This window comes from Siphateles boraxobius, unplaced genomic scaffold (assembly GCF_051911475.1).
Source record: "Siphateles boraxobius isolate OS27281-9 unplaced genomic scaffold, OSU_SipBor_1 49, whole genome shotgun sequence".
NCBI lineage: Eukaryota > Metazoa > Chordata > Actinopteri > Cypriniformes > Leuciscidae > Siphateles > Siphateles boraxobius.
This window is the reverse complement of record NW_027509130.1, coordinates 6,928,201-6,953,872: the sequence shown is the minus strand read 5'-3', so window position 1 is coordinate 6,953,872 and position 25,672 is coordinate 6,928,201. Positions and strand designations below refer to the sequence as shown.

Sequence of the window (25,672 nt, the reverse complement as noted above, 5' to 3'; positions counted from 1 at the left end):
TACTTCCTGGTTCTGGTAAGAACCCTAGCTGTTGCATTTTGGACCAGCTGTAGTTTGTTTATTAAGTGTGCAGTGCAAGATTGGTATCAAGGAGCACACCCAGGTCGGTCCCTAACCTACGACGAAAGCTTGACAGAGCAGCCATCAAGTGTTCGACAGTAGATTTAGGTTACGTGAAGAAGTGTTTTGTCCAACAATTATAATATCTGTTTTTTTCCGAATTTAATAGTTGGAAGTTGCTAGTCATCCAGTTTTTTTTATATCAGCTATGCATTCCGTTAATTTTGTAAATTGGTAAGTTTCGTCAGGGTGTGAAAAAATATAGAGCTGCATATCATCAGCATAATAGTGACATGCTTCCTAATGATATCTCCCAAGGGTAGCGTACAGAGTCAACAGCAATGGCCCTGGTACTGAGCCTTAACGAGTTTATAAAATTCTTCCTCTACTATAGTAATGAATGAATCTAATTTTTCCTTAGGGAGACTACAATGCACTCCCTGATGCGATACTGTGGTAGGCGGTTGTATAGTTATAATTTTCTCCCTGATATTAGGCCATCCTTAAAAATAGTTTGCTTTGCAGTAACAGCAAAAAAAAAAAGGGTCGGTAGGTAGGTCTATTTTTTTTCCCCAAGATTCAATGTAAAAAAAAAAGTACAATATTGGTCATTGTGATTACGTAGGCATGAATTTAAACAATTTTGCATAGTGTGACTTCACTGACTGGGTCTTCAAACTGTGCCTTCGGGCGCACTATTGCAAACCTCATTCTGATGCAGGTTATATAGACCACAAATAATTTGACAGTGTTAATTTAATCGATTATAAAATTGATTTTCCATGTCTAAAGACGCTTCCATTTTCGCCAAATATAGGCAAATCCACGGACACCTAACAGGCATTAGGACGAACATAAGGAGGGCGCTTGAGACGCGCACAAGTCAGCAATATTTCTGATGATGTATTGGTGTGAAGTTTCGTGCACAATGACAAACAGGACAGGAGTGCAACATTCAGGGATTGAAATTAACACCCTCCAACCCGCCAAATAAGGGTAAAAATTAACTTTGGCGGGTAACGCTGTCAAATCACTAGGCAATTTGCCGTGTTTCTATGTTTACTCCCTTTGCTGGGGAAGTTCGTGTAAGCCAAATCTGCGCGGATTTAGCACAAATACGCAATTCGTTAGTCTTCATGATATTTTAAATACAGCGTATTGCGCAGAATCTGCGCTTTTCTGGCTTTCTTGAACACACACATAACTAAGCAATAGGGCTGGGTAAAAATATCGATTTCTCGATTTTAATCGATTCTCATTTACGAACCAATATTGATTCTTAAATCCCAAAAATCGATTAGGCTATAGTCATCCTGTTGTCAGTTGATGAATTAACGGAACATTGTAGCGCGCATCCCATCCAATAAAACGCAATAATCTTTGTGCTTTGTTCCTATTGATATGAAACAAAGTCTCAGATTTCAAATTACGTCCATTTTCTTACGGAATTCAAAAACATTAAATACCGTTTTGGCGCTGTGGCGTGAGATCGCTCTGGCGCAGCTCAGCTCAAGAGAAGCAGCAGCGCGCACATGATCTTCTCTTCCACTTTAATAATACCAGTTACAGCGAAAAATAAACATTAATGAGCATCTGAAAGTGTTGAAAGATAGAGTAGAACTTATCGAAATCCATGGAGTCGCTCAATAAGTGTTTCAACCGTGGAAAGACGTCAGTGAAACAGCTTGTAAACAATGTCATGCAAAGTCACATTTACCTCAGAAAAAACATACCCAGAGACCATAAACTCGTTAGTCAGCTATAAAAATTAACTCTAGAGAGGAGCATTTTGCTAAATACAGGTCCGTCTCAAAAAATTAGCATATTGTAATAAAGTGTGCAATGAATCTAAAATATGCAAGTTTAATTTTTTATCATTACATTATGGAAAATAATGAACTATCACAATATGCTAATTTTATGAGAAGGACCTGAGAAGGATATTTTGAGAAGGAAATATTGAGAAGGTTCTTTAATATTTAATGCATGTTTTAATAAATCTGGCAAGTTTTTATGACAGCCACCATTTAAATGTTTATATTTCATATAACTTTATTATTAGAAAAATGTGTAATTAAGTGTTTTTATACACTTTTTCCTTGTTTTCCTTGAGAAAATTTGCCATGTATTGTACCTGATATCCAAAATAATCAATATTGAATCGAAATCGAATTGCAAGCTTGTGAATCGAAATCGAATCGAATCGTGAAATTTGTGTCAGCACTTTTAAATTTGCTTTGATGTCAGGCGCTCTGGCTCCCGGCAAACATGTGACTATGGTGGCTGGTGTCTCTATTTTCACGTTCCGTGTAATTGAATCGCCAATAACAAGGGCACATTCAACAGGATTCAGAGTGGGTGTTTCACTGAGTGGGGAGAATCTATTTGTTATGGTAATCGGAACAGAAGAGCGGTGTTTTGTCCCGCGACTACAGCGCCTCACCGTCACCCAATTGCCCTGCTGCACGTGCTCTACTACAGCCGGAACCGAACAATGTAAAGAGTTCACTAAGCTAGTCCCATCCAAAGCCGTATCTAAAACCCTTGCACTCTTACAATTAACCTCGATCAAAGTTTGGATGCGTGTCTCTAGCTCTGAAATATTCTCTGCTAGCCTGACTATCTCCCTGCATTTATCACATGTAAATCCTGTGCTAACAGAGAAGGCTATGATATGTTACATGAAGTGCAAGTGACAATGAGAGAAGATACCATGACTCACCGTGTTTGTTGATTCATAAAAGGCTTGTAAAAGGCGCTAGAGAAAAAAATAAATAAAAAAAGAGCGCACAGATGGCACGCTAACAGGCTAGCAAATTACTAGCGTGTTGTGCTAGCAATAATGATTTAGAGTGAAGCTAGTGATGTCAGGTTCTCTCTTTTCCTTGGTAAATTGTATCCCCTGATTGTAAACACTGTAAATTGTAAACACTGTAAAAGTGTTTCCCCTGAAACCCCTGAAAAACAACCCCACACCATAATCCCCCCAACACAAAACTTTACACTTGGCACAATGCAGTCAGGCAAGTACCGTTCTCCTGGCAACCGCAAAACCCAGACTTGTCCAACTGATTTCCAGACAGAGAAGCGGGATTCACCACTTCAGAGAACACATCTCCACTGCCCTAGAGTCCAGTGGTGGCGTGCTTTACACCATTGCATCTGATGTTTTGCATTGCACTTGGTGATGTAAGGCTCTCTACGCACTGTTCTTGAGCTCTCCGTTGCTGTTGTTATTAATTCCTTCCACATTGTTATAATACCACTAACAGTTGACCGTGAAATATTTAGTAGTGAGGAAATTTCACGAATGGATGTACTGCACAGGTGGCAACCTATCACGGTACCACGCTTGCATTCACTGACCTCATGAAAGCGACCCATTTTTTCACAAATAATTTTAGAAGCAGTTTGCATTTATATTGGGGCATATATACATATATATTAGGGCTGTCAAATAAAAAAATTAAAAAACTGCACTTCTGAATGCAAAAAACGTGGTGCATTCGAATTTTTGGTGCGTCAAGAGGCGGGCGAGATATGATGATGACGACGTAACTGATGCAGTTTTTCTTTTTTTTTAGTTTATCCAGTATAAGGTGCGGTGCGACTGCGTTGTAACTAGGGTTGGGTATTGGTTGGGTTTTATCCGATACCAGTACCTACTCTGTATTTTTTAAACGGTTCCGGTGCTTAAACGGTTCTTGAATCGGTACTTAAGAAAACGAAACCGCACACACTTTGTCAAAAAATGTTGGCCCTGTCAAGGCCCTTTTATTTATAGGGCCAAACTGGACACAATATTAACTTAAATCTTTAAACAATATACAAGTAACATATGGTAATAATAAATAAACCAATATAAAATAAAAATTCACATTTACATAATATTAAATAAAACAATATTGTATCAAACAATGTAATAATACTGGAGATTAATAGAGATTACTACCAGGGTAATCTAATCTCGACATGGCTCCAGGTTCCCATGTTTTGTCTGCTTGAACCAGTCATGTAAGTTATCTGGTCGTTGTACTAGTTACAGCAGCGCTTAGCTTGGCGAGTTTGGTATTTCGTTCCCACTGCATCTAAGCTACACAGCGATGAGTGAACCTATGAAAGAGAACGTCTCTGGTTACTGGTGTAACCCATGTTCTCTGAATAGGGAACGAGACGCTGCATTCGCTGCCAAGCTCCCCGCGATGCTGACAAGCTTCCTTTTTCGGCAGAGAAATCTGAGGAGCAGATTTTCCAGAACAATATAACGTTAAGACGTAAAAACGTCGAGGTGGCGCCCGCGCCATCAGCCAACGAATTGTCGTGATTCTATACGGGCTTCAGACAATCCGCACACCCAGAGGGCATTCTGACGCGTAACTTTACACTTGAAATGCAGCCAAACCTTTGAGCGTTTTGTCTTCGGCATCTTAATTAATCCCCTCACTGTCAGCAGACATCCCAAGTCTCCCGGAAGTTCCGGGAGTCTCCCGTATATTGATAACGGCTCCCTGATGCCTGCAAATTAGTTCAAATCTCCCGGAATCTAGAGCGAGCGAGCAAGAGTGCGCATGTGAGACAGAAGAGACTGTGCTCCAAACCGTATAGCGCGCGCACGGCGGAGAGAGCGAGAAACCTTGCGTGTGTGTGCGCCACATGAAGCGCATGTAAGACAGAGTCAGGCACCGAAATTTTCGTTCTTATTCGGTCTTGTTACTACCGTTTACGTTGGAACCGGTTCCCTATTGGCACCGCGTTTTGGTACCTAACCCTAGTTGTAACTTTGCAAAATGGTAGAAAAAGGCTACCTGCTGATGAAAGTCCTCTCAGTTGTTGGAAAAAAATCGTGCAACGACATTCCTGACCACACCTGGCACATCAGAGCTGAGCATGTGTTTTCTTCAGCTGAAAACATTGTCGACAAAATTGTCCAGTGTTTTTGATGAACAATATGTAGATGTGTATTAAGTACAAGTGGATTGTTTCTGAATGACAGTTTGCGATTTTATGTTCATGTAGTACATTACGCTGTCTTTTGAAGCGTGTTTTCTCAGGTTACACTTATAGTTTTATGCACTATTGTAACCTAATTTTCCTTGTATGCACGTTAAAGAAATTATATTTGGATTTAATAACAATTGTTTCAAAAGTGAATGCACTTTAAAAAGTGAATGGAATTTAATTTCAATAAAATATGCAATGTTTGATTTTGCTTATTGTGCTCACTTGCGCCGCCTTGTGGGCATAGGAGACAATACAGTACTTTTTATAGTAATTTTTTCTTCTATCTGCCACAAATGCATTTTTTTTGTGTGATTTGACAGTTTATTTACACGACAACGTCATTTGAAAGTTTGACAACGGCATTTTAAGCCTCTCTGTGTAAAACGTAAATTTGTGAAAATTGTGATGTATGTATATTAAGTATTTTATATTGTGTATAAAGTATTACTCGTAAAGTAAATATTACGAGTATATTGCGTAAATGTGCATGTATATTACGTGTTCAGTCTAAAGTAGTGTTTCTTTGCATGAAACATTTCATAAATACAAAGGACTTTTTTTTTTTTTTTTAGTTTTTAGTAGGCCCTACATTGTCACATAAATTATTTTATTTTCCATTTGTCCAAATTGATTTTCATAATTTTCATTTTAGGCTTGATGAAAGTGAAAGAGGAAATACAAGATCTGAATGAAGTGGAGGAGAAACATCAGCATCAGAAAGCTAATGATGTCACCGCTGGAGATAAATCATTGAGTTGCTTCAAAACCGAAAAAAGTTGCTCACAAAGCAGCATTCAAATAACAGAAGTCAAAAGGCTTTTCACCTGCTCTCAGTGTGGAAATACTTACAAACAAAAAAGAAGCCTCATGAATCACATGTTAATTCATGCTGCAAAAGCGCCTTTCACCTGCTCCCAGTGTGGAAACACTTTTGCACGTAAAGTAATTCTTAAAAATCACATGAGAATTCATACTGGAATAAAGCATTTCACCTGCTCTCACTGTGGAAAGAGTTTTACGCAGAAAAGACAACTTAATGAGCATGTGTTAATTCACACTTCAGAAAAGCCTTTCATCTGCCCTCAGTGTGGAAACTCTTTCACTCGTAAAAGATACCTTGAGAATCACATGTTAATTCATGCTGGCATAAAGCCTTTCACCTGCTCTCAGTGTGGAAAGAGTTTTACACAGAAGAGACAACTTAATGATCATTTGGTAATTCACACTTCAGAAAAGCCTTTTGTCTGCTCTCAGTGTGGAAACACTTTCACGCGTAAAGGAAGCCTGAAAAATCACTTGTTAATTCATGCTGGCATAAAGCCTTTCTCCTGCTCTGTGTGTGGAAAGAGTTTTACTCAGAAAACACACCTTAAGGATCACATGTTAATTCACACTTCAGAAAAGCTTTACGTCTGCTCCCAGTGTGGAAACACTTTTGCACGTAAAAGAAACCTTAAGATTCATATGAAAATTCATTCTGAAATAAAGCCGTTTACCTGCTCTCAATGTGGAAAGAGTTTTAGATGTAAAGGACACCTTAAGGACCATTTGTTAATTCACACTCCAGGAAAGCCTTTCGCCTGCTCTCAGTGTGGAAACACTTTCACACGTAAAGAAAACCTTAAGACTCACATGAGAATTCATGATTTCAAAAGCCTTTCACCTGCTCTCAATGTTGCAAGAGTTTAAGCTCTTTTAAACAAGGATTTAATAGTCACATGAGAAATCACACTGAAGAGATGTCTTACACATGTCATCTGTGTGAGAAGAGATTTAAATGGAACACGAGTCTAAAAGCTCATCTTCGCCATTCTCACTCTGCAAGAAGGCAACTTAAAGGTACAGCAAGCAACAGAAAAGCTGTTGAAAGTGTATTGGATCGAGCAGCTCAACACACTTGTGGCCAATCAGCGGTAGAGGGCGTGTCCACTCATGATGGGGGACGAGAGGGAGAGTGAGAAAGACGGAGATTTGAAGAAAGACTAAAATTTAAAGATAAAAATGGCAGAGAGAAAAATTTCAGAGAAAAATCACTGAAAAAACAAGGATTAGGATCATGCAAGAGCTTTAGGAGCCACATTATTATTAGAAAAGCATTCCTGCGCTGGAGAGACCGAAGTGGGAAGGCCTGAAAATGGTTATTGTTGTTATTGTGTTGTTTCTACTCCACATGTGAGTAGCATTGGTTTTGCTATTTTTCAGAGAACCAAGATATACTGATATTAGAGTTGTTCCGATACTAGTATCGGAAATGCTGCCGATACCAATAAAAATTCTGGCATCGGTATCGGCGAGTACTCCTACCCATGTACCAATCCGATACCTTTTTATTAAACAATATGTAGTTATGCACACTAGCTTTGCTTAACGCTGCAAATCGGAGATCAATTCTTCTTCGCTGCCCTAAACAGTGGTTGCTTGCGGCACACGTTGCCACAAGCAACCACTGTTTAGATCAGCGAAGAAGAAAACGAGCGTGCGTGCTAGCCGTATGTCCGCTGTTTGGCAGTATTTCCATACTGTCTATGACCAACCAGCCAGTAAAACAGCGACATGTCTCGTATGCCATAGTGAAATTTCGAGGGGTGGAACAAGTATTAGCAACTTGGTTAACGTTACACAAAGGCAAGGGCAGACAAGAATGAGCCGCGCCAGAATCAACAATCTCTGGAAGCTTCATTCAAACAAAGAGTAAAGTTTTCAAAAGACAGCCAACGAGCAATAAATAACCGACAGAATTATCGCGTTTATTGTTCTGGATAACCAGCCGCTGTCAAAAGTGAAAATGCCGTTTATTTAACAAAATTGTGTCTGGACTTTAAGTTATAAAGAGATTATTTTCTCATATTATTCATTTATCATTTTTTAGATTCCTAGATTTATTTGTTGCACTTTTTTTATACAGTTATATTGTAAAACTAAAATACCCTTTTCAGTTTACAGTATTAGATATGTGGCTGCATTTGAAGTTCTTTTTCACTTAAGAGAAATAAATAATATATTGCTGTAAAATGTATGCCAGATAATAAAAATACTCTAGTTCACTGTATGTATTTGTTCATGTTTAATTAAGGGATCTGAAGAACACCAAAATAATCATATCAATTCATACAGGGCTAGTATGAAATGCAGCTGTACAAATATACACACCCAGGTATCGGATCAGTACTCGGTATCGGCCGATACCCTGAGTCTAGGTATCGGAATCGGTAGGGATGCACCGATACCAGTATCGGTATCGGGCCCGATACCAAGCTCATGTACTTGTACTCGTACTCGTAAAAATACCCCGATACCAAAGACCGATACCTCACGTATATCCTCAGCTTATATTTCTTAATCCTTATAAACACTCGGTATAAACTGCAGTTATAGTGTTGCTAGATTTAATAGTACACTCTAATATTTCACTTTACACTTTCGGCTGTGATTACATTGTTACTCAGTGTTATGTTAAACATTTGTTTGGCACTTTATGACAAATTTGATTGTCTTGTTGTCTGTGATTTCTTTAGCATTTTGACAACTTTGTGACAGGCAGGTAAAATTTACATTCATTATGTCCTTGGTTTTGCCCTTTGGAGGTTATTGGACTCTGTGAAATTTGGGCTTTGAAAATTTGTGATAAGCACAATAAGAATGATTTATTTTTTTAAGTTTATTTAAGTTGTTGAAAATAAAGATGCTGATATGTTCATTAGTCTCATTGTGTTGTTCATAGAAAATTGCCACATAAAACGAGAACCCCCCAGTACAACAGGCATCGGCATCGGTATCGGTATCGGCGAGTACCAGGAAAAAAATATCGGTACTCGTACTCGACCCTTAAAAAGTGGTATCGGTGCATCCCTAGGAATCGGTATAGGGAAGGGAAAAAGGGTATATAAGGGAAACAGTATATCAGTTAAAACATCTCTAACTGATATACTGTAATGTTAACTCTAGTAACAGGACAGTTTTTAGCTTCATTGTTTGTCTGGATCTGCTGTGCTGCTGCTGGCGACTAACAACAAACTCTTGCTCTTCACTTTATTTTTCGCAAAGCATTATTTTGCTTAGTTTCAGTTACAATAAAAAGTAACTTGCATTTGATGTTGTGGGATTACAAATTTAAGAATCTGTTTAACACCCGCTGATCTTATCTCCATACATAACATGAAAAAACTAACATGAACTTACACAACGTGAAAGATGAAAAAGTAAGATAACATGAAAAACTATGATGATGAAATCAGACGAATAATTCTCTTAAAGTTTCCAGCAAGAAATTACTGCCAGTCATGTTTTCTTTATTGTAAGTCAAATGAGTCGGCACTCTCACCCTTTGTCTTTTGGAGCCCCTTTCCCAGTCTTTGAATAGTTATGGTGTTTGGATTAGGATTGGTAACACTAGAGTCTAGGGTGGGTTCCTATACCTGGATACTTCATTTGCATGCTTTGTTTTACGGTCGTCACCCAGGTGCTTTGTCTCCGCCGCCCACTAAAATCTATATAAACTACAATGTACAATGCCTCAGTTAGACTTGATGACTGCAGCTAACGACAGCTTGTGTTCTCCATAAAGAATCCTGCTGAAGATACAACTAGTCCTCTGGTCTTCGTTGTAGTTTCCTACAATGTTCATACATTTTGTATTTAGATTTCGTTATAGGATCTAACATACATGTTGTTGATTTAGATGATTTAACAAGTTTAGACAATTCTTCCTCTCCTATTGTAACGAATGAATGGGTTTTTTCCCTCAGATTCTGTAGTGAATGTTTTTATTTTTTTCCCTAATATTATCAGTCTTGCAAGTAAAGAAGTTAATAAAGTAATTACTGCTATGCTGTTTGGAAACTTCAGAAGTAGAAGCTTTATTTCTTGTTAATTTAGCCACTGTATCAAGTGTTTATTTTCTTCAAGATGAAAAGCAGAGACGATAAATAAGCAGAACTAGCAGTTTCCAAGGCCTTTCTGTGCGCAATCGTGCTCTTTTCACGAAATTATCCAGTTTCTCCAGCTATGCTACATTTTTCTAAATTTAGAAATGATTTCCTTTAATACAGATATAAAATTGATATTTTAATATCCAGTGGTGTAAATTACTTGAGGAAATGTACTTACTTTGACTACTTTGATTATCAAAGATGTTAGCTACTTTTAATCCCTACTTGACTGCATTTTTAAATACGTATATGTACTCTTCACTCCAATACATGTGTAATGAATCATTAAATTTCTCATTACATTTAGCATGGCTCCTAACTTTTTCAGCAGCAGTTTATTTCTGCTACAAAAGAAGTGATATCACCTTCTACAGGGCATTGAATGTAGGCCTACTATGCCGTACTATTGCCGTTAGGGTGACCAGACGTCCCGAAGAATTCGGGACAGTCCCGAAATCTAAGCTGTTATCCCGAATCCGGCCCTAATTGTCCCGAAAATTATACTAAAGCAAAATCTTGAGTAGTTATTGTCTGATAAAACATTAAAAACTGTCCGTGGAGGTTGAGTCGGGCAGCATCTTTTTTGTTTCTCTTTTGAAGTTCTACAAAGATGCCATAGGCGCGAATATGCATTGATAAGCTAATTTTCATTCATTCGTTTCGTTGACATGGCTGGTGTACCGGAACCCCAACACGCCGCTTTTTTGTGGCAGACTAAAGACTAATGACAGACTGTTGATCTTTGAATAAAAATATGTTTGGTTCAAGTTTGAAATTCATTCTCTTTATTATAGGCTGTGCAGTCTAATATCATCATAGAAGGCCATTTTATGAATCCATTATACTGAAGAGATCTTTTTGAAGGTTATTGTTTTACTTATGCCCTTTTGAGCATTTAACTGAGGCTTGAATGTTTGTCATTTAAGAGGCTATTGTGTCGACCTTGATGTATTGCAATATTGAGGTGTTCCATTTTATTTTTATTTTAGAAAATAAACGTGATTGCTCACACAAATCATCTGTTAGGCTACTTGTTTTCCACTGGCATGTTTCTTAGGTGTTGAGGACCTACATCTTTAATCCTTCATTCAGTACGAGTAAAACACTTAGAGTATCTGATTTTAAGAGTACTTAAGATTTTTACTGAAGTGTTTTTACACTTGGTGGCATATAACTTGTAATGGAGTAATTTTTGCTGTAAGGTATGTCTACTTTTATTCAAGTATGGGTTTCAGGTAGCCTACTTACTTTATTCTGTTAATATCTTTAGCCTTCAGTTTATGTGTCATTTTAGGATGTGCTCCACTGCATAGTGAACAAATTGTGCTTTATATACAGTACAAACCAAAACATTATTACTCTGTTGGTCTATAAGTCACTCATGTGGTGTTTTATCACAATCAGGAGAAAATACAAAATGGGTGTTAAAGGGGGAGGTCTTTTCAAAGACTTAATTTCGTTTTTGGGGTCTACCAGAATAGGTTCCCTTTCGAGAACGTTTCACTCAAATTGCGTAACTATACACTATGGGAAAACTCCTTTTCTCAAGAATATTGAAGCCTTTATTTTTAAAACGCAGTGCAGCTGCACTGCAAGCACAGTGCAGGCTGTCTAAGCACGCTGATTGGCTGGGCTGCGGCAACTGCACGAACCTTTGGCGAAGCAGCGAGGACGCGCAAACCTATCAGGACACTTCCCACCTTGGGCGTGGCTGCTGACTATATAAGCAGCCCATTTCGCCATAGGAATCAGATTTAATCTCCTTCAGCGAACGACGCATCTCCTCGCTGACTTCTCCGGACAAGAAGCATCTCTCGCCGTTGCAGGGGAACGCAGCGATCTTCAGCAGCAGGTCAGCTACCGGCTGCCTCCTGCTCAGCTTCCTGAACTGGATGCCTTCAAAACTGTTCACCCATAGACTGTAAAAAAATGGACAAAGCGTCTGTGACGTCACCCATAGACTTTGTGAATAACGGATTTGAGGCCGTTAATGGGGGGTATGGGCGGCACCATCTTTGAAAATCTTGGGAAATCCAGGCTTTGTGTGAGACTGAGCCGGCTGGTGGACGCGCTTCTTCAGCCAAGCAGCGGCAGCCTCAGCTATCTGTAACGTTATAAGATCGATTGGCAGACTAGGCTACTTTTTACAGTCTATGGCTACTACATTCACTGCAAAGCTGCTGAAGAGTACAACCCATCTGAATGAAGAGGCGCACGGGCAGATGTTCGCGTGGCTCTCTTTACAACTAATACACCAACTTTTACAACTAATACACCATGCGCTCGTGGCTAGCTCTCCTTTGGGATGGCAAACCACCTCTCGCGCTCCCATGTTTTCTTCCCTCGTGGAGCCTCGACGGAAGAAGCGCGCGGGTGGATGTTAGTGTTTCACAGAACTGTTTCACAGAAACGTCAGTTTAACCAGGTAAAGTACCTCGGACGCTACCTCATCTGAGGCGATTTAATGCTAACTGTTGCAGTGCTACTGCCCACAAACATTGATGCTAAATAGTGCTAAATACGTGAAATAATAGTGGAATGTCACTTACCGGAAAAAAATGGAGCGAAGTACTTCTACAGTGTTGGTTAGTGCAGTTTATAGCAGAGCAACCCATTTTATGTACGATATTTCAATACAAATGTTCAGAAAGGATACAGAGGTGGTATGACGTGTTGCGTGAGATCATGGCCGAGACGTCAAATTTCAGGAATTCCACTCGGCGCAGCCCGTTATCAGCTGTCAATCAAGCTGTCAATCAAAGTTAACCACGCCCTTATTTGTCATACATTTTATATCTAAATGCGATCTAAACTAACGTGTTAGAAAAAAATTCACCCCCCTCACAGTTGTCAGGCACTCGGAACCTATCGAAAAATACAATAAAAGTCCATGGGACCAACCTGTATGAATTTATGAATTTATGCTGTGAAAACGGACATTTAAAATGGAGTCTATGGACATTTGCTCCCTTTTGGGACCTGCCCCTAGCGGATTTTCGGTGTATTGCAGTTTTTCGCACTTCCGGGTAGGCTTCATTTTTCAGATTAGAATGTTGCCGCTTGTGTTCGCCGTATCCCTGCGACCATCTCAAAATAAAATCCTTTCAAAATAAAATCCTTTTTCACAAAAAGAGCAAACAACATTGTTTCAAATGCAGCGCGTTTCATGCGGGGTCTCCCTGTATGTCACTGACGGGCACAGTGAGTGTGCTTCCTGCCTAGGCGTTGAACACGCCGAAGCTGCACTCACTCAGGGCAGCTGTTCTCATTGTGAGAACAATAATAACGAATAATACAATTAATTATCTCCTTGCGCTTAAACGGACAAGTTCACACAAATTTATCTCAAAATGACTGCCTTTGCGAGTATCCAATTAAACATAGTCAGTTATGGCTTAAGTAAACCGTAGAGAAAGAACGCATAGTGCTCATATTCCTGCTCACTCCCTGCTCTTCACTGAATAACGTTTTTGTAACTTTAAGTACAGTTAATTTGTACAGTGAAGATTATATGCAGTGTTATTTTACATTTGATTACTCTATTCAATTTCTGTACCTAAGAACAACTGTTAAACCTACCTGAAAAAGCTTAAAAGCACAGATTATTTCATTTTTATCTTTGTTCTATTGTTTTTAACCTATTAATTTGTGTTATTGCTTAATTGTTCATTTTATATTAATGACTGTTTACTTGAAATTCCTATTAGTTTTAGCTGTGGTATTGAAATTGGAATCGAGAATTAAGTTTCACTGGTATCTAAAATTTGGGGTGTCATAACCTTATTTATTACAATACAGGACACATGGGTAAAAAACAATAACTTTTTTATTCATTTATTACTTTCTTTTTGGCGGGGCCAGTGAAAATAGAATAATTGAAATCAGTATATAATTCAATCAAATTGAAAATCGAGAATCGATTCGAATTGATATCTTGTGGCCTCTGTTGAACGGTGGCAACTCCTCTGTCCCCTCACGGATGGCAGCCACCCCTCCTTGACCCAGGAGCATGGCAGCAAGATTTCCGTCCCACCTGTTGCAAAATCGGTCCAGCACCACCGCCTTCGGGCAGCCACTGGCGGTCACCACCCTTTGTGCTGCCCGATCTCCTCAGCACTGCGATTCCCCATCAGCAGCAAGTGTTCTTAGACAGCATGTCCCTCCTTCCTCCTGAGTTTTGGCACCAATGTAGTAATGTTAAAGTCCAAGGAAACGAGGTGGGAACTGACGGACGTTCAACATAAATCCAAAGATAAACAAACAATAAAACAAAAGTAAAGCGTCAGCCACTCACAGACGACTGCTATGTAGCATTTGGACCAATCAGACACACAAATGATTCATTATATTAATCGAATTAATCCAGCAAACTCAGGCCTTGTCCACACGGACACGGGTATTTTTATAACCGTGACTTTTTTTACGCGGTTCGGCCGTTCGTTCACACGGAAACGCAGTATCAGGTCACTGAAACCAAACATTTTTGAAAACCCCTGCCAGGGTGAGGATTTTCAGAAACGCCGGTTACACTGTTGTCGTGTGGACAGTAAAACCGGGTTTTTTGCCTTGCGACGTCAGAGTGTGCGCCGTTATCCGCTGTGTTTGATGTCAGTTTGTGCGCCACTGCATATGAATTGACAGCGCTTGATAGCGTGTTTTTGCGTTTTCATGTACACAGAGATTTTTTTGAAACCGAGCATGTTTGGGCTGGATTTTTTTTAAAACGCAGGAGAAAAAACTCTGGTTATAAAAATACCCGTGTCCGTGTGGACTAGGCCTCACTCTCCCAATGAAGGTCTGTGACCCATCCCCCCAAAACTGCAACTAACATATCAAATGAAGCGAACACACAGGCAAACCCAGGTGTCTGGTTACTGGACACGTGAAGACTGATAAGACTGTTTATGACCAGAAGGAATTTGCTGAAAGTTGTGATCCTCCATTAATTCTAGTTGAGAAGGACAAATAAGCCCTTTTACTGCTATATATTATACAACAACTTGATAAATGTAAATGTAGGCCTATCTAATTTTCCCATCTCATGATTTTCCTTTTATGGGGTTTGGCCTATGTATTCATTCTCTCTTTTAAACTCTTTTTGATTAATGTTTCAGACTTGCATGGTATGGTTAACCTAAATCACGTGTAGCATTTTTCGGTCTCAATGAACTTCAATCTTCGTTCCCCATTTGTTAATTTACATTACATTTAGCTAACTCTGTGACACATTCGTATTATAATAATCTTAAAGGTTCTTCTCTTAAACTATCAAATCCAATCAAATTACAAATAAAAATGCCCTGCGAGAACACATTGTAAAATTTCCCTCCAAATGGATCTACAACTTATTGGCTCACTCAAATCCTGAGGGTGTGACATCTTCACACTTTAAAAATCACTGTTTACAAGATCACGATACGTTTTCCATTTTCTGAGAAATACTGATGTGAAGATGATGTTGAGCTAGAAGTCTTCTAAGGACCCCTAATGCCGAGTTCACACTGCATGATATAAAAGTAGTCGGTTCACTGTTCTTTTCAAACTGCGTGACTATCTGAGGTAACAATCAGTTTCTGCTGTGTTCACACTGAACGATGGATCGGCAACAGGAGGTTTCACACTGCATGACTTTACAAAAGAAAGAATCACAGACAACTTCTGTCTGGTCCGCAAACTATGTTTCACAACCAAACACACGCGAGAAGTGATAAGGAAATAACGCAAGATCATGCGTGTGTGAGACCAGAGTTTTTGCTCAAGACTGAAATTATTAAAAATGGTAGCCTGCAAGAAGATTGCGATCCAAATTGTCTGTGTGCTGATTTGCAGCGAAAAGGAGAAAAAGAAAAAGAGCTTTCATATGCAGGAGGGAATGGTTGGGGAGACGAGAGCAAGGATTGTGTGTTCTGCAAAGAGAGTTGGGGGTAAATAAATAATTTTGCAATGTGCAACGTGTGAACAAGCACCGATTTGCCTATGATTTCGGGCATTTGTCGGCGATCTCCCAAAACCTGTCGTCGAGCGAAAATCGGGGCTAAAATCGTTCAGTGTGAACTCGGCATAAGTTTGTGCCAGGCTGCGGCCTTGTCTTTCCATTCACCAAAGATCCTCTGACTCCAACTGGTTACTCTCTCATCAAGACAACATCAGCAAAGATCAACTGGTGCCAATACAAGTTGCATCAGGACAGTTTTATTTAACATGCAAGTATCAAACTTAGGTTCATTATTTAATAAATGAAGTATCCGTACCACTTTTAAAGAAGAGTGTATTAAAACTAAAGACTGATGGTTTGCTCAAGACTGTTGACTCTGATGAATTTTAAACAATTCTATAACCTCTCACTTTCCAGTATTCTGCTCCAGCTCTCTTTCCAATTCTTTCACAAATGTTTGTAGAACCAGTCTGCATGCCTAGGTATACATGGGGCATATATAGGTGTATATATATATATATATATAGGCTCTCAAATTAGAAACTTTATTGCCAAAGTAGCTAGCAAAATCCTCACAGAGTGCCAAAGACAGGCAGCGAAGAGAGTTTAGGGATTTAAAACAGAGTTAATGACAGAAAAAAAGTGCTTTTGGAGTGTGGTGATTGTTTCTCAATCAGTTTAGAAAAATAGGAAGCCTTAGCTTTCTTAACCGCATTCTGATATAACAATAGGCAGTCCGTTAAGATCTCGTACGAGACCTGTGATTTGTCTTTTTTCCACTTTCCTGCACGACTGTCTCAATGAGCGTATACTATGATCTACTCATCGTATACTATGAGCGTATACATGGCTCCGATTTGGATGTAGATTTTGACTTAAAAGACTTAAAATTGTTGAAAAAGATTTAAAATATATCTTTCCAAACAGTATATAAAAAGGGAAAAATTATGCTTCACATCAAGGTCAAGTAGTGGGGATTCTAAAAATAGAAGAGTATTAACCTCATTATAGAACTTTATAAAATCTATTTCAAAATAAGGGTAAATATGCACGGGCTTGTGGTGTTTGAAACAGGTGCAATATAAAGCTGAGGAAGAGACATTTTAAATAAAATAACTTCAACTTCAGTTACAGATAACCCATATGACAGAATTTGATCCAATATGTGTCAATGAATGTGTGGGATAATTAACTCAGTGCCGAAGGTTAAAAGAGTCGATGATGTTTAAAAACTCAAATGTGCATATATGTTGCCTAAGCGGCTAACCTCTAAGTCACCTAAAATCAGGATGCAATCATATTGAGTGATTAAGTCACCTACAAATTCTGAGAACTCTACTATGAAGTCTTTGATTAAATGTGGTGGCCGATAGATCAGAACTAATACCACGGGTATTGCGTAAATGTGCATGCGTATTGCGTGTTCAGTTTAAAGTTGTGTAGTGTTTCTTTGCATTAAACTTTTCAAAAACACAAAGGACATTTTTTTCAGTTTTTAGTAGGCCATACATTGTCATGTTAATTATTTTATTTTCCAATTGTCCCAATTGATTTTCATAATTTTCATTTCAGGCTTGATGAAAGTGAAAGAGGAAATGCAAGATCTGAATGAAGTGGAGGAGAAACATCCGCATCAGAAAGCTCATGATGTCACCGCTGGAGAAAAATCATTGAGTTGCTTCAAACCAGAAAACGATTGCTCACAAAGCAGCATTCAAATAACAGAAGTCAAAAGGCTTTTTACCTGCTCTCAGTGTGGAAACTCTTTCACACGTAAATCAAGCCTTAAGAATCACATGTTAATTCATGCTGGAATAAAGCCTTTCTCCTGCTCTGTGTGTGGAAAGAGTTTTACAAAGAAATCACACCTTAAGGATCATTTGGTAATTCACACTTCAGAAAAGCCTTTCATCTGCCCTCAATGTGGAAAAACCTTTGCACGTAAAGGAAACCTCAAGAGTCACATCAGAATTCATGCTGGAATAAAGCCTTTCACTTGCTCTCAATGTGGAAACACTTTCACACGTAAAGAAAACCTCAAGAATCACATGATAATTCATACTGGAATAAAGCCTTTCACCTGCTCTCAATGTGGAAAGAGTTTTACATATAAAAACCACCTCAATGTTCATTTGGTAACTCACATGTCAAAAAAGCCTTTCGCCTGCTCTCAGTGTGGAAACTCTTTCACAAGTAGAGAAAGCCTTAAAACTCACATGAGAATTCATGCTGGAATAAAGCCTTTCACCTGCTCTCAATGTGGCAAGAGTTTCACCTTTAAACAAGGATTTAATAGTCACATGAGAAATCACACTGAAGAGATGTCTTACACATGTCATCTGTGTGAGAAGAGATTTAAATGGAACACGAGTCTAAAAGCTCATCTTCGCCATTCTCACTCTGCAAGAAGGCAACTTAAAGGTACAGCAAGCAACAGAAAAGCTGTTGAAAGTGTATTGGATCGTGCAGCTCAACACACTTGTGGCCAATCAGCTGTAGAGGGCGTGTCCACTCATGATGGGGGACGAGAGGGAGAGTGAGAAAGAGGGAGATTTGAAGAAAGATGATGGCAGAGAGAGAAATTTCAGAGAAAAATCACTGAAAAAAAGAAGGATTAGGATCATGCAAGAGCTTTAGGAGCCACATTATTATTAGAAAAGCGTTCCAGCGCTGGAGAGACCGAAGCGGGAAGGCCTGAAAATGGACGCTGTTATTGCGTTTTCTACTCCACATGTGAGTAGCATTGGTTTTGCTATTTTTCACAGAACCAAGATATACTGATATACTGTAATGTTAACTCTAGTAACAGGACAGTTTTGAGCTTCATTGTTTGTCTGGATCTGCTGTGCTGTTGCTGGCGACTAACAACAAACTCTTGCTTGTAGATACTATTGTGAGTTGTATGTTAAATTTTTGTTCATCTCCACTTTATTTTTAGCAAAGCATTATTTTGCTTAATTTCAGTTACAATTAAGACACATCTTGCATTTGATGTTCATACATTTTGGGGGGGTGGAGCAATGGAGGGATGGATGCGTTTGTTTGGGTTGATTTCAGATATCAACAGTGTTTTTCAGAAATCCCTTAATGTGATCATTCCAGTGAAAAAATTGCTTTGTCATCATTACTGAAGAAACACCATGAAAGTTCATAGAAATGAAAAGGAGTACATCTGACCTGTTTGTGGTAGGAGGTTTCTATGAGTTTACTCCTATAAAAGATGGATACATGATACATGGGTACCAGAAAATATATGAGTACATGAGAAACTTGTGTGCTGTGAGTCTGAGAAAAAGTTTTATTCTGATGAGTCCTTGATAACGCACCAAATAATCCATAAGGGAGATAAACTGTAAAGTGTTCATATTGTGAAAGAGTTTTACCCAGTGTGGAATAAAAGTAAAACATGAAAGACTGTATACTGCAGAGAAGCCGTAACACCTGCCGTGTTAAATGGGAACTGTTTCAGCTCAGAAACATATCTGTGCTATCATAAAAAAAAGCATTGTTCTCACAGCGCAAAGAACTCATGATTCATTCTCTCGTTTCTGTTAAATTGGGCAGAAAATATGTCAGCAACCATGATTGAAATACAAAGAAGCATCATCTTTTTAGATATATAAATGTACATTTTGTCTCATAATATTGACTTTGTCACTGAGGAAAATAGACATAAGTTGATGCCATTTCTATGGAAGCCCTGAATAGCAAGGTAGAAAAAGTTGAAAAGTCCTTCACACGTCTTATTCTTAGTCATTTTAATTAATTATCATTTTGTAGACATGCAAATGTTACTTTTCTGTTTACATGTAACACATTGCTACACAAATAAAGGTGCTATATACATACAAATGTGCATATTCTTTCTTTGTATATTATATTGACTTTTCAGAGTAAACATTTATCTACTGTTTAAATCTCCCAGCCAGCAAAGCTATGTGTGACCCAGATGGGTTGCACCTGATCTAACTGGGGCCCGGACAGTTTTGACCTCAGTTTACATGTAGGCACCACCTAGATGTTTTGCACATTAAATGCTGCCTGAATCATAATCTGTTTGTTTGTTTGTTGGCCAGAGGAGAACTGATTTAAAGCACAGACTTCACTCATTGTGACAGGTTACTTTGGCATTCCATACTATTATAAATACAAAGCTACAATAATCTTTCACATTTACAAAGTTCACAATTAAACATACACAATAAACTAATACAAATTCATGACTAAAACAACCTATCTAATAACCAACTTTTAACATTCGCACTAAAACCAACCATTTTAGAAATACTTTTGTTAGTCAGAGGTAACGAAATCCACAATTGAGCCCCTGAGTACTCAAAAGACCTACGCCCATATAGTTTTAAAACGATATAATGTAATATCCATGAGACTTTGCCTGGTATTATAAAGATGTCTCTCACTTACCCTAGAGAAATATGTGTTAAAATATGTAGAAGCTCTTTTATTGATTATCTTGTGTACCATTTTTAGTTTAAAATGTGCTACTCTGCTTTTAATAGGTAACCAATCCAGATGTCTAAAACATCAACATGTGCCCAACAATTAAAACCTAAAACCAACCGTATCAATTTTTTTGCACTTTCTCTAACTTATCCAACCATACACGAGACGGATCAGACATCCAAAAAAAAAGTGCACGCGTAGTCAAAATTACATTGCACTAAACATGATGCAAGTAGTTTTAAATTTAGTTTATCCATAAATCTAACATATCTAGCAAGAAATCTTGTTTGAGCATTAACCTTACCTAAAGTTTTCATAGCCATGCTTGCACCATAAATCATTGTCAAATCATTCTCAAGGACACAGCCACGATAATTAACACTATTTCTGTTTGATATTACACAATCCCATACCTTGATAGACATGTTCAGTTTACTTTTTACGTGGCATCTGCTCTCACAACTATGCCTATAGTGGTTTGTGTTTGTGTTTGGAGCTCCGTCGAATTGATTCATTAATCCTTGCTTTTCTTCTTTTCAACTCATTTATAAACAAGCACTTTCTATTTTTATATCATGGGAACTTATCCTCGCTACTATTCCTTATAAAAAACAATCGGATTACTTTGATATCGCTACTTAGATCCAACTTTGCGAATCTCGGCTACTAGCCTTTAGTCCGCTAGCATTTCACGCGTGGCCTCGCGCCTACCGACCGTCTTATTTTACACCCGTTTCACTTAAAGGATACAGGTTATATCCAGCATTTCACTCCTAAATTAGTAGTGATATTGATAGTATCACTACTAATTTACTGTTCATCTGTTATAATGGCGAACATATCGGATGTGTGTCTAACGTTACCTCTGAGTGCAGGTGAGGACACATTCGAGCTGATTTCGGTACGATTGGAGCTGGAATCGGTGGAGAAACAGATCCGTGGTCTGCTGGAGAAACAAGCCGAGCTGCGGGATCGGCGATCAGCGCTTGAAACGTCACGCGCCGATGCTCATAAGTCAGTGGTTAGTAACTTTTTGACTCCGACTTCGTCTACTCCGTGCGTTTCTCTGCCCAGGAGGACGCAATCATCTCTGGCATCATTCACTCCGGCACCGACACAACACCATGGACCCTGGGTGATCCCACAGCGAAAGACACGAGCCAGGACCAGAGCAAGAACCTCACCGCCCCTCCCGGTCTTCGAGATCTCCACCCGGAACCGCTTCTCCCCCCTTCGCGAGTCGGAACGTGACGCCGCCGTGATCATCGGCAGTTCCATGGTCCGTCATGTCCGCGCTACCTCAGGTAAGGGTACGGTGCGCACTCACTGCTTTCCTGGTGCTCGTGTTCTTGATGTCGCCGCACAGGTTCCCGAGATCCTGAACGGTGACGAGCGCGTCGGAGCTGTTGTGCTGCATACGGGAGTGAATGACATCAGGCTGCGGCAGACGGAGGTTCTGAAGAAGGACTACAAGAGCCTGATCGAGACGGTACGCAGCACAGCGCCTGAGGCAACGATCATCGTGTCTGGACCGCTTCCCACATACCGACAAGGACAGGAAAGGTTCAGTAGATTATTTGCACTAAATGAATGGTTAATGTCATGGTGTAATGAACAGAAACTGCTCTTTGTAAATAATTGGAATCTGTTCTGGGAGCGACCTAGGCTCTACCGTGCTGATGGCCTGCACCCCAGCAGAATCGGAGCGGCTGTTCTGTCGGACAACATCTTCAAGACGTTACACACCATATGACTAGAAAATCAAAGTCCAAATCACAGTCTTTGCTGTGCCAAATTAATTGAAATAAGTAGTGTAGAACATTATATAGAAACTGTGTCTATTCCTCGTTTAGTGAGGCCATATAATAAATCTACTGTAGGATCTAGGAAAAATCTTATTGTAATTAAACCTGAAAATCTAAATATCAGTGAACAAAAACAATTTCTAAAACTAGGTCTTCTAAACATTAGATCGCTCACACCTAAGGCGGTTATTGTAAATGAAATGGTCACAGATAATAGCTTCGATGTACTTTGCCTTACTGAAACCTGGCTTAAACCAAATGATTATTTCGGTCTAAATGAGTCTACTCCACCAGGTTACTATTATAAGCATGAGCCCCGTCTGATCGGTCGTGGCGGCGGTGTTGCAACAATCTATAGAGATATTCTTAATGTTATTCAGGAAACAGGTCACAGGTTTAATTCGTTTGAAGTACTTGTACTAAATATTACGCTCTTAGATGTAAGAAAGAAATCCCTATTATCTCTAGCCTTGGCTACTGTATATAGACCTCCAGGGCCCTATGCTGATTTCCTAAAAGAGTTTGCAGAGTTTCTCTCAGATCTATTGGTCAATACCGATAAAGCAATAATTGTTGGAGATTTTAACATACACGTAGATAACACAAATGATGCGTTAGGGACTGCGTTTACAGATTTATTAAACTCTTTTGGGGTCAAGCAAAACGTCAGTGGTCCCACTCATCGTCTAAATCATACACTAGACTTAATTATATCATATGGAACCAATCCAACTGATATAGATATTATACCGCAAAGTGACGATCTCACTGATCATCACATGGTAACTTGTATAATACGTACTGCTGAAATTTGTCATGTTGCGCCACTTTATCGACCAGGCAGAACAATCGTTCCAACCACTATAGATAAATTCTCAAATAGCTTACCTGATTTATCTCAGCTGCTCAGTGAACCCAAACAAACAGATGAACTAGAGGAAATGACTAGCAGTTTGAGCACCATTTTCTCTAGTACATTAGATATTGTTGCACCAATTAGATTAAAAAAGGTTAGAGAGAAAACTAAAGCACCTTGGTACAACAGTGCTACGCATGTTATCAAGAGAGAAACTCGTAACTTAGAGCGTAAATGGAAACAAACTAACTTAGAGGTCTTTAGATTCGCGTGGAAAGACAGTATGTCACGTTATAAAAAGGCTCTAAAAGCAGCCAGGGCTGAGCATCTCCACAAACTAATAGAAAATAACCAAAATAATCCAAGGTTTTTATTTAACACCGTGGCTAGACTAACAAATATACAGACATCACCAGAGCAAAATATTCCGTTACAGTATAGTAGTAATGATTTTATGAACTACTTTAATGAGAAAATAGAAAGCATCCGTAACACAATTGTAAATGTACAATCTTTTATGGTTTCTTATGATTCAGCCTCAATTATCGCCCCTCTGGAACAACTACACCGCTTTACAACTATAGGACAGGAAGAGCTAAATAAACTTATCATTGCATCGAAACCAACAACATGTTTATTAGATCCAATACCCACTAAACTACTGAAAGAAGTGTTACCTGTAGTGGAAGAGCCTCTTCTCAATATTATTAACTCGTCTTTATTTTTAGGTCATGTTCCAAGAATATTCAAGCTGGCAGTAATAAAACCTCTCATTAAGAAACCGCAATTAGACCCAAATAACTTAGCAAATTACAGACCCATTTCAAATCTTCCATTTATGTCTAAAATACTAGAAAAAATTGTGTCCGCTCAATTGTGCTCTTTCTTGCAAGAAAATGAGATATATGAAAAATTCCAGTCAGGATTCAGACCGCATCATAGCACAGAAACTGCGCTAGTTAAAATTACAAATGATTTACTTTTAGCTTCTGACCAAGGCTGTATCTCAATGCTAGTTCTACTCGATCTAAGCGCTGCGTTCGACACTATCGATCATAAAATACTCCTGGATCGACTACAAAACTACACTGGTGTTCAGGGACAGGCATTAAGCTGGTTTAGATCGTACTTATCAGACCGTTATCATTTTGTCTGTTTAAATGGGGAAAAATCAAAGATAACGTCAGTAGACTATGGAGTGCCCCAAGGATCGGTGTTAGGCCCTCTGCTATTCTCAATATATATGCTCCCACTTGGTAATATTATAAGAAAACATGGAATTAATTTCCACTGTTATGCTGATGACACTCAATTATATATTTCATCACGGCCAGATGAAAACACTAACTTATCAAATTTGACAGAGTGTCTCAAAGATATAAAATGCTGGATGACGCGTAATTTCCTGCTACTAAATTCAGATAAAACGGAGGTATTACTTATTGGTCCAAAAAACTACCCACAAACTCACTTACAATACAACTTTAATATAGAAGGATGTCCAGTTACTTTATCCACTACAGTAAAAGACCTGGGTGTTATACTAGACCGCAACTTGTCTTTCGAAAATCATATCTCATATGTTACAAGAACAGCCTTTTTCCACCTTAGAAACATTACAAAGCTACGTAACATGCTATCTGTTTCTGATGCAGAAAAGTTAGTTCATGCATTCATGACCTCGAGACTAGATTATTGTAATGCTATATTAGCTGGCTGTCCTGCATCCTCAATAAACAAGCTACAGTTAGTGCAAAATGCAGCTGCTAGAGTTCTTACTAGGTCAAGAAAATATGATCATATAACACCAATTTTATCATCTCTACACTGGTTACCTATCAAGTTCCGTATCAATTACAAAGTACTATTACTGACCTATAAAGCCCTAAATGGTTTAGCTCCTGTGTATTTAATGGACCTTCTATCGCCCTACAATCCATCACGTTCTTTAAGATCACTAAATTCGAGGCTTCTGGTCATTCCTAGGATATCTAAGTCCACTAAAGGAGGAAGGGCGTTCTCACATTTAGCTCCAAAACTCTGGAATAGCCTTCCTGATATTGTTCGAGGCTCTGACTCGCTGTCCCAGTTTAAAACTAGATTAAAGACGCATCTCTTTAGCCAAGCATTTACATAATGCTTACCTTTTATACCACTGCTGAATCAGATCAAATGCATTTAATATTATAAAACTTGAAGAGTCTGTAGGTTATTTGTATAGGTTGCATAGTATTTACAGTCATTACGTTCCTGTGTATATTGCGTGAATGACGGGTGGTTGGGTAGATATTGTGTTTTGCGGTAGTTGGTATGCCATACAGAACCGTTGCCACTGAACCTGCTTTAACGACGACAGTGGGGCTCGACAGCCTTAGTCAAACGGGTCGGCGCGTATGGTTGGGTTGCGGAGAGATTGTGAGATTGTGGTTGGGTCTCAGCAGCAGGAGGGATGTAGAGGTCAGTAAGCAGGGCTGAGTTGAGTGGGGGACGGAGGGGGGTGACTCTGGGACGCAAGAATCACTGTCTTCATGTTTTTTATCATTTACGCCCGTGTTATGGAAATCATTATGAACAGCAGCTACGCTAATTATTTTCCCTTTTTGCTTTTCTGCTGTTATCTTGG

At 39.0% G+C, this 25,672-nt stretch overlaps 3 protein-coding genes across 8 annotated transcripts in view; 2 read left to right on the top strand and 1 right to left on the bottom strand.

The window, feature by feature from the left end:
* The window catches only part of LOC143710977 (uncharacterized), a 223,226-nt gene extending 203,450 nt beyond the window's left edge, over positions 1 to 19,776 (top strand). For 2 of the 4 annotated variants that reach the window (XM_077202259.1, XM_077202260.1), the window contains exon 3: positions 5,714 to 7,193. In XM_077202259.1, the coding sequence (XP_077058374.1) occupies positions 5,714 to 6,750 (1,037 nt within the window). In that variant the 3' untranslated portion in view covers positions 6,751 to 7,193. Of the gene's footprint in view, positions 1 to 5,713; positions 7,234 to 17,496 lie in introns of those variants that run through there. The other 2 variants (XR_013194714.1, XM_077202261.1) reach the window with 2 other exon arrangements.
* LOC143710998 (MIF4G domain-containing protein B) overlaps positions 1 to 25,672 on the bottom strand; it is a 1,123,636-nt gene that overhangs the window by 331,749 nt on the left and 766,215 nt on the right. Inside the window, exon 2 of one of the 3 annotated variants that reach the window (XM_077202297.1) lies at positions 21,252 to 21,491. The gene's annotated coding sequence lies outside the window, so the exon portion shown is untranslated. Of the gene's footprint in view, positions 1 to 21,251; positions 21,671 to 25,672 lie in introns of those variants that run through there. The other 2 variants (XM_077202296.1, XM_077202295.1) reach the window with 2 other exon arrangements.
* On the top strand, positions 14,081 to 19,776 carry LOC143710982 (uncharacterized). Its single transcript, XM_077202271.1, has 2 exons — positions 14,081 to 14,206; positions 17,497 to 19,776. The coding sequence occupies exon 2, from the start codon at positions 17,502 to 17,504 to the stop codon at positions 18,462 to 18,464; it is 963 nt and encodes a 320-aa protein (XP_077058386.1). The 5' UTR covers positions 14,081 to 14,206; positions 17,497 to 17,501; the 3' UTR covers positions 18,465 to 19,776.

What these genes read in the sequence shown, in the direction of transcription:
- LOC143710982 (XM_077202271.1), top strand. Translation starts at nt 17,502, where the DNA reads ATGAAAGTGAAAGAGGAAATGCAAGATCTGAATGAAGTGGAGGAGAAA.